The 9,958-nt window shown below is 46.2% G+C and overlaps 1 protein-coding gene across 1 annotated transcript in view; it reads left to right on the top strand.

Annotated features, from left to right (window-relative positions):
- Positions 1 to 884: 884 nt before the first annotated feature.
- Positions 885 to 9,958, top strand: part of chrna9a (cholinergic receptor, nicotinic, alpha 9a) — a 35,844-nt gene continuing 26,770 nt past the window's right edge. The window contains exon 1 of the mRNA XM_069924881.1: positions 885 to 1,164. Within this exon, the coding sequence (XP_069780982.1) occupies positions 1,086 to 1,164 (79 nt within the window). The 5' untranslated portion in view covers positions 885 to 1,085. The remainder of the gene's footprint in view (positions 1,165 to 9,958) is intronic.

The following is a 9,958-nucleotide window of genomic DNA, read 5'->3' as shown; positions in this document are numbered from 1 at the left end:
TTTTCGAGGTATGTAAAAATCATGAGGTCTTTTTCCCCAAGGTAACACCATTGTTTGCAAGTCTCTTTGCTATAATTGATCTATTAATTTTGAGAAATCAACCTGTTCTTAATTAACAATCATGGCTGGAATTTTAATCAAATACTCCATTTCCTGATATTCATTAGAATAAATTGTTTGTTTTCTCCTGTTCTTTGACCTGATAGGTTTTACCAACATTTTATGTTTCTATTTCAGATTTTCACATTTTTATTTTAGTTTAGCTGAAGTAAGTGATTTGAACAGATTCTACCAATAACTTAGATTCTCTGCTAAATACAAAGTTTGCTGTGTGCCTTGCTGGTTATTTCATGGTACTCAGCACCAAACATTGGTTACTGAAGCATTTCCAGTGGTGGTGGCCCAGTAGAGTAAATAGACACTGAAAATGTACACCAGTGACCCCTTAATCCCGACAAGGCACCAACCCGTCTTTGCATTCACTTGCATAATTCATTGGCTCCAGAATATTTTACTGGTTAAATGTTTCTCTGCTGCTCTTCTCCCTCTTGCGCTAAGGGCGAATATTTTTTCATCTGTTGGCCTATTTAAATTTGAATACAACAGTGATTTACCGCGTGGATACTCAAATATATATATATATATATATATATAATATATATTTTAAATTATGGCCTACTTTTTGAACTACATGCTGTATAACAGCAACACTGCAAACAAGTGTCTCTCATCCACTCTTGGTTTTCGTGGAAGAATAATTGATCAGGAAGGGCAAATTTGCAACATTGATCAGCATTGTTTTCGCTGGATGCAATTGGCTTCCTGCCGCCCACCGCCTGTCATTTACCGGGTGGAGCCTTGGGCGCAGCCGCCTGTCACTCACCGCTCACCTGGTCGCGCGCCGCCGTTGCATCGCGTCTTGTAGAAGCCAGCTTTCACCTGCAGCACCGCGGCGAGCGGCAGCGGATTCTTCCTGCCTCGGAGATTATGCCCATCAGCTGGGGGACTTTTGGATACTATAAAAAGTCGTTATTTTTATAGTGTTTTATTTTTTGCAAAGATACACTTTAGTCAATTTGAAGAATATGAATCGAAGGAAGAAGTTGTCCGCCTTTCTCTTGACTTTCGAAATTATTTTCTTCTTTAATGTACTTTTCATAATGGGTAAGACTATGTTCCATTCTCGGCTTGGTTGTTAATATATGTGCAATTTTTTTACAGTATGTAAACAGAAATATCAAATTGTATTTCTGTAACTTCGACAGATCAGCTGGTCTTAAAATTTAGGAAAGTGGCCCATGTGTACTTTTCTTGATGATTGTGTGTGTTGTGAGAGAGTTAAAAATTAGTCCCTGAATTCCTTTTACATGATCTATTTTCCTTACTCAGAATGGAGGGCAGGGAACCATGCATCTGTCCATGATGGGTGGACGGTGGTGGAGAAGGTTGGCACCCTAAAGTTCCTGGGAGTCCATATTTCTGCACATCACACATAAGGCATTTTCAGCTTTCCAGCAGAGAATATTATTACCTCTTACAAAATATTTATAAATAAAAGGGACAAAATGTTCTTTAAATTGCAGACGTAATTCCTCAAAGAATGCTTTCGAAATGGAAATAATTTCTGATTTTTTTCAAGGAACCTTATCATTGGTGAATTTTCCGAGCTAATTTTTATCTTCTCAGAACTGAAATAATTAAAATGTGTTTTTTTTTATATTGACCATGGGACATTGCATTAATGTGATTTAATTTTACTTGTGAGGAAGATGTATGAGCTTCAAATAAAAAAATTTGCAGGTACAAAATGAATCGAGGATGAAAATCTCATAGCATCTGCAGAATTACAAATTAAAAATATGGTTAATTTATGTTGTCTTACATTATAACTTGTGGAAACCTTCAAAATGTGGCATTGATGGTGGAGGAATGGGCCTGTCTTGCACATGCTGTAATGCATTGCAAATTATGCGGCAACTCCAGCCATCTGCAACATTGCCTGAAATATGAACACAAGAACATGCTAGTAGAAGAAATAGACCACTCAGCCCTTTAAATTCACCCCACCATTCTAGATGAACTTGGCTGAACTACCCTGCCCTCTCTTCCCTAAAGGCTTCAATTCCTGATCTTTCAGAAATATCTACCTCAAATAGTGGGCTGCGAGGATAGTGTAGTGGTTAGCTGTGGTGATACGACCACCAGCCTACTGAAGGGGATGATCTCTGTCCCTGCAGGAAGACCACCTAAGGGCTGACAATCAGCTGACCTGAATATAAACTTGAGCCAGCCCCTCCTGAGCCAGTCACATGGGGGGCCACCAAGACTTGAACTGGTATTCTGACTTTTTTTTTACTGGAATAAAGCTTCTTGTAATCTTCTGAGTTTGTGCTTGCCTGCTGCTTCCTCAGCGCACCACAATTTATTACAGTAAAAATTTAAAGAGAGACCATGGAGAAGTTTCTGATGATTGGGAGCCTGGAGATCAACCCGCAACACCCGGATGCCCAGCATGCTTCGAGATCTGGAAGCACTTGATTGAGGCGATCATCCAAACACAGGCTGAGGTGATCAACGCCAAACAGCCAGGTGAGATGGCAGATGCCTATCTGGGGGCACTGCGTGAGCTAGCCCGCCCGTGCCTGACCGAGACTTGGGTGGCTGAATGGGGAAGTGGAGCGATTGATCCGGGATGCCTGCATGCGAGGGCTACACTCAAGGAGCATCTGACAGAAGCTGCTGGAGGAAAACATTGCCTCACTTACCAGGACAATGGAGGTAGTCCGCTCCCTGGAGGCTGCAGCTCATAATGCAGAGGTCTTCGATGCCCGACTCCCCCAACCTCTGGCCTGGCAGATGCAAACTACCACCATTGACAAATGGCCCTGCGTGGAGGAGATGATCACAGCTGCTGGCACAGCTCGCCCCTGCTGGTCCCTGTGTGGGTCAGACAGGCAATCTCACAAAGGCTGTCCAGTGAGGAACTCGCATTGCAGGAAGAAAGGCCACTAAGGTGTGCCTTTCCAGGTCAGTTGGGAGCGCTGTGACTCTTCACGACCAGTTGGGAGCTCTCCTGAACACCGCCACGTGCGAGGATCAGGCGATGTCATTACTCGCCCCGTCATTTCTGGTCTCACCACCGACGTCACTTCCAGCTTAGCCACTGACCCGCACCGCTACAGTGTGCTCACCTCGGGTGCTGCCATCTTTCTCCAGATGACTTCTGCTCTCACTGAAGACGTCACTTCTGCTGGCTTGGATGATGTCACCTCTAGCTTTACTGCCGGTTAGGTTGCCCGACCATACCAACGCCACATGCATCCACTGGGCACTGCCATCTTGGGCCAACCAGGCCCCGACTGCCACAACGCACGCACTACATAGATGGGACGACATGGTCAACATGGGTGAATACCCGATCACCCACCCAGTGCACCCCTCACCCCAGAAGGAAGCTGCTGGCCGCAATTCACCTCATCCATCAGGGAGCAGTGACTCAGGCCCCGAGATGGTCCTAGTATCCATCACCTTAAAAAGGGATATTCCCCATGGACTCTGGCACTCAATGATGGTCATCGCTGTCGATGTGAAGGTAACAAAATGCCTGTTCAATAGCGGTAGTACTGAGAGCTTCGTGCACCCGAATGTGGCCTGGACACTAAAGCTCAAAAATCTATCCCATGAACTTTTCCATCACCTTTGCTGCCCATGACCACTCCATTATGGCCCTCGGGCACTGTTCAATGGATTTGACAGTGGGGGGGGGGGGGGAACATATCAAGGGTTCAGGCTCCTGGTCATGCCCCAGCTCTGTGCCCCAGTTCTCCTAGGGCTGGACTTCCAGTGCCACCTCCAAAGCCTAACCCTCACCTTTGGAAGGTCCCTCTATGGCACAGCCCAGTGACTGCCCCCAGTCCACCTGCGGCCTCTCCACGCTATGATTAACCTCTCCTGCCTTCTTCAACTACCTTACATCAGACTGCAAGCTCATAGCTGCCAAGAGCAAGTGCTATTGCGCGGCCGACAGGGCCTTTATTAAGGCAGATGTGAGGCAGCTTCTGGCTGAATGTATCATAGAGCCCACCACCAGTCCAAGTCCTAGTGGTAAAAGGGGATAGCAAACCAAGGATCGATTATAGCCAGACCATTAACCGGTACAACCAAATGGATGCCTACCTCCTACCCCGACTACCCGACATGGTCAATGAGATAGCCCACTATAAGGTCTTCTTGAGAAATGACCTAAAGTCAGCCTACCACCAGCTACCTATCTACGCCTGGGATAAATCATATACTGCCTTCGAGGCAGATGGGTGCTGCTACCAGTTCTGCCGGGTCCTGTTTGGGGTTACTAATGGGGGTCTCTGTTTTTCAGTGGGAGATGGACTGCATGGTATACTGGCACAACATAGGAGCAACCTTCCCATACTTGGACAATGTCACCATCTGCGGCCACAACCAGCAGGATTACGATGACAACCTGGAGAGGTATCTCCAGGCGGCTGAGAAGCTAAACCTCACTTACAACAAAGAGAAGTACATGTTCAGCACCACCCGCCTCGCCATCCTAGGGTACATCGTGGGCCATGGTGTCATTGGTCCTGTCCCAGAATACATGTCCACTAATGGAACTGCCCCTTCCCAACATGCTCAAGGCCCTCTGCAGCTGCCTGGGGCTTTTCTCCGATTACTCCCAGTGGGTCCCCCGTTTCTCGAACAAGGTCCTCCAACTGGTCCAAACCATCACCTTTCCCCTCCCAACGCCAAGGCACAAGCAGATTTCGCTCAAATCAGGCAGGACATCGCTGATGTCACGATGCATGCCGTGGATGAGGACACCCTATTCCAGGTGGAGTGCAATACCTCTGATGTTGCCTTCATGGCCACTTTCAACCAAGGGGGCCGACCCATGGCGGCCTTCTCCAAGAACCTCCATGGTTCTGAGCTCAGACACTCCGCCATTGAAAAGGAGGCCCAGGTGATTGTGGAAGTAGTCCACCACTGGCGCCACTACCTAGCAGTAGTGACCAACGCGCAGTGGCATTCATGTTCAGCACCACTCATAAGGGCAAGATCAAGAGTGATAAGATCTTGCACTGGAAAGTCGAGCTGGCCACATTCAGTTACAACATCCAGTACAGACCGGGGAAGTTTAATAACTCCCCCGACGTCCTGTCCTGGATCTGCGTCTCTGTGTAGTCCGACCAACTGCAGGCGCTGCATGATTCTCTTTGTCACCTGGCTGTCATCCGCCTGTACCATTTCATCAAGTCTTGGAACCTCCCTTTTACCATCCAAGAAGTCTGGACCATGACGGAATCATTCAGGGTCTGTGCAGAGTACAAACTGCGTTTCTTCTGCCCGCCACAGGCCCACATCGTCAAGGCCACTCGGTCGGTCCTTTGAACGATTTAGCATCGACATCAAGGGCCCCCTGCCTTCCACGACAAGAACGTCTACTTCCTCGCGGTCATAGATGAAAACACCCGTTTTCCCTTTACCATCCCTTGCCCTGACACTTCCACTGCCACCGTTATCAGGGCACTGACGCAGATCTTCACCATGTTCAGATATCTGACACTCATCCACAGTGACCGGGGGTCTGGCTTCATGAGTGAGGAACTGCGCCAGTACCTGGTAGCATGAGGCATTGCAGCTAGTCACATGACTAGCGACAACCCGAGGGGCAATAGGCAGGTGGAGCGCTAAAACTGGGTGATCTCAAAGGGAGTCCTCCTGGCCCTGAGATCCAAAGGCTGGTCTGTTGACTACTGGCAAAAGGCCCTCCCCGAGGCACTCCATGTCATTAGGTCACTCTTGTGCATGGTTACTAATTAGACCGCTCATAAGCAAGGAAATCAGCGACTGGGATCTCCCTCCCAACTTGGCTTACATCACCAGGAAAAGTACTCCTCTGCAAATACATGTGGGCCCACAAGTCCGACTCGGTGGTCGAGCAGGTGCTCCTGCTTCACACCAACCAGAACTACGCCTACGTCAGGTACCTCAATGGTCATGAGGACATCGTTGTGACCAGCGACCTGGTACCAGCAGGCCCCCCCCACCCCCCGCCCACCACTGCCCAGCATCACGACTACCCGGCCCAATCTCCCCACCATGGGTACCCTTGGCCTACCCAGGATTTGGGGGTCGACCTCTGCCCCTCCAGGGAGCTCCATTCCTAGTGGACCACACCCACTCAGCCACCACCCTGTGGACAGACGTATAGATGGGCACCACTCTGCCCACACTGACACCCACCAAGGCAATGCTGGACCTAGCCAACCCTCAGGCAACCATGCCCTCGGTGACCTTTGACCAGGAGCCAACCTTGGGATGATCCCAGAGACTCCGACAGTCGCCGGGCCGCCTGAATTTGTAAATACCACATGGCACCATTTTTACACGCGCTCCATAGGACTTAATTTTAAGAAGGGGGTGAATATAGTGATACGACCACCAGCCTACTGCAGGGGGCGATCTCTGTACCTGCAGGAAGATCACCTAAGGGGCTGACTCCACCTGGCCGGCTGTCAATCAGCCGACCTGAATATAAGCCTGAGTTGTCCCTCTTGAGCCAGTCATACAGGGAGCCACCAAGGATTGATCTGGTGCTCAGACTTCTACTGGAATAAAGAGTGTTGTACAGTCTTTTGAATTTGTGCTTGCCTGCTGCTACCTCAACGCACCACATTAGTGCAAGGTTATTACAGCGCCAGCAATCTGGGTTCGAATCTGGCTCTGTCTGTAAGGAGTCTTTACGTCCTTCTTGTGTCTTCATGGGTTTCCTCTGAGTGCTCTGGTTTCCTCCCACCGTTCAAAACATACAGTAGGTTAATTGGGGTATTTTGGCAGCACAGGCTCATGGGACAGAAGGAGCTGTTACCATGCTGCATGTTTAAAAAAATTTTTAAAATACATACTGTCAATGATACAGACCATAACCCTTCACTTGCCCTTCCTGATAGATGAAAAAGATAGAGATCCTAAGCCCAACTCTTGTATAAACTCAATACAATATGGACTTTAGTCAAAAATCAGTCTTGCCTTCGTGTTGGGAATCAGATCTTGAGAATAAGTTTTCATTGTAGTCCTTGCTTCTTCTGCTCTCATGGTGCCAGCCAAGGCAGTGGAAGCACCAAGCAGAAATGTGGAAGATTGTTGTTTGACAGGATAATCTATCCCATCTACATCAAGTAGTACAGGTGCATCAGACATTGGACAGGAGATGTTAACTGTCACAGCACGTGCACTTTCACAAAGGTTGACGCCATCTCAATCAAAACAACCTTCTTGATGGGCATCCTATCCATCAGCCTAAGCATTAATTCCCACCACCAACATGCAGCGGGTGCCATCAACAAGATCCACTGCATTTACTTGCTCAGGCTATTCTGACAGGTCCTCTCAAACTCTCGGCCTCTGCTACCAAAAGGAGAAAGGCAGCAGATGCATCTCTGCCTGCAAGTTCCCTTTAGGTTGCTCACCATCCTGATTTGTAAATATGTTACCAGACCTTAATTTTAATGGGTTTAAATCATGTAACTCCCGACCTTCAGCAACATAAGCTCACCACTTAAAGATAATTAAGTGTGGGAAATTAAAGCCAGCCTTGCCAGTAATATCCAGATCTCAGAAAAAAATGGCATTCCACTGGGAAAAAAGACAAAACCACATTTAATAATCAGAATTGCCATCATAAAATTATAATGTTTATAGTGATCACTTGCAAAGCAATAAATGAATTGTATTTAAAATAGAAATTGCTCTTATTGTAAATCACTGAAAGTATTGGGTGGATGTATAGTTTTGCTGGGCTTTAATGTACCTCATCAGTCTCTTGCAAAGATTGCATAGGTTGGCCTGCTATCTAAGATAAGAGTAGCCTCATGTTTGCACTTCTTCAATCCTTCTGAAGGTGGTCTAAAACTTTAGTATGGCAAGGCGGAATGCTTACTGATAACAGTAAGGATATACAGAATGATGGATGTATTTAAATTCTCCCTTGGTTAAACTGGCTACCAAGCCTCCTCATCATCAAGAGTAAAGTGTAAACATTACCTCACTGTAGTAGATTGAATGACATTTTCCTGCTCTGCCTTCTCATTCTAACTACTGTACTTCTAGATTTGAGTTGAGTATGGTATAGTGTAAAAAAAAATAAAGTCCTGAGACAACAAGGGGTTACAAAGTGGGTAATAAGAAATGGGAAAAAGGATTATGAAAGTAAATTGGCACAAAATATAAAAACAGAAAGCAAAAAATTTTATAAATATATAAAACAGAAGAGGGTGGCCAGAGTTAACATAAGACCCTTGGAGGATGAGAAAGGAAAACTGGTAGCAAAAAATGAGGAAATGGCCGAGGCATTAAACAAATATTTTGTGTCAGTCTTCACGGTGGAAGACACGTCCAGCATGCCCAAGTGTGGAGTTAAGGATGCGAATGTTGGGGAGGGCCTTGATAAAATAGTTGTTACAAAGGAAGTAGTGATGGAGAAACTAATGGGACTAAAGCCAGATAAATCACCTGGTCCTGATGATAAGCATCCAAGGGTTCTGAAGGAAATGGCAGAAGTTATAGTTGATGCATTGGTGGTCATATGCCAAAATTCCTTGGATTCTGGGTAGGTCCCGGCAAACTGGAAGACAGCAAATGTCACGCCACTTTTTAAGAAGGGATGTAGGCAGAAGACTGGAAATTATCGGCCAATTAGCTTGACGTCTGTAGTTGGAAAAATGCTTGAAGCCGTCATTAAAGATTAAATAGTGAAACTTTTGGAACGTAAGGGTTCAGTCAGGCAGACGCAGCAAGGTTTTAGTAAGGGAAGATCTTGTTTGACAAACTTGTTAGGATTCTTTGAGGATATAATGGGTGCGGTGGATAGAGGGGAACAGGTTGATGTTGTATATTTGGATTTCCAGAAAGCGTTTGATAAGGTGCCGCACAAGAGATTTATCAGTAAGTTACAGGAAAGTGGAGTCCGGGGAAGTCTATTGGCCTGGATTGAAAATTGGTTGTCTGACAGGAGGCAGAGAGTCAGGATAAATGAGAGTTTTTCAGGTTGGCAGAGAGTGGTAAGTGGGGTGCTGCAGAGGTCGGTGCTAGGCCCACAACTGTTCATCATTTACATTGATGACTTGGAGGAGGGGACAAAATGTGATGTAGCCAAGTTTGCGGATGACACCAAATTGAGTGGAAGAGCAAATTGTAATGAGGATGTGGAGAGTCTGCAGAGGGATATAGTTAAGCTGGATGAGTGGGCAAAGGTCTGGCAGATGGAGTACAATGTTAGTAAGTGTGAGGTTATCCAGTTTGGCAAGAAAAATAAAAGAGCTGAATATTATTTAAAGGGTGAAAAACTACAGCATGCTGTTGTGCAGAGGGACTTGGGAGTGCTTGTGCATGAATCGCAAAAAGTTAGGTTGCAGGTGCAGCAGGTTATTAAGAAGGCAAATGGAATGTTGGCCTTCATCGCTAGAGGAATTGAATTCAGGAGTAGGGAGGTAATGTTGCAACTGTATAAGGTACTGGTGAGACTGCACCTGGAGTACTGTGTCCAGTTCTGGTCTCCATATTTGAGGAAGGATATATTGGCTTTGGAGACGGTCCAGAGGAGGTTTACTAGGTTGATCCCTGGGATGAAGGGGTTGACTTATGGTGAAAGATTAAATCGTCTAGGATTGTATTCGCTCGAGTTCAGAAGAATGAGAGGAGATCTTATAGAAACATATAGGATTATGAAGGGTATGGATAGGATAGATGTAGGAAGGTTTTTTGAGCTGGCCGGGAAAACTAAAACGAGAGGACACAGTCTCAAGATTCAGGGGAGTAGATTTAGGACAGAGATGAGGAAAAATAGTTTTTCCCAGAGAGTACTGAATGTTTGGAATTCTCTAACCAGGGAAGTGGTTGAGGCTGCCTCATTAAACATATTTAAAATACGGTTAGATAAATT

Source organism: Narcine bancroftii, chromosome 3 (genome assembly GCF_036971445.1).
Source record: "Narcine bancroftii isolate sNarBan1 chromosome 3, sNarBan1.hap1, whole genome shotgun sequence".
In the NCBI taxonomy this organism is placed as follows: Eukaryota; Metazoa; Chordata; class Chondrichthyes; order Torpediniformes; family Narcinidae; genus Narcine; species Narcine bancroftii.
This window is presented reverse-complemented; position numbering and strand designations above follow the sequence as displayed.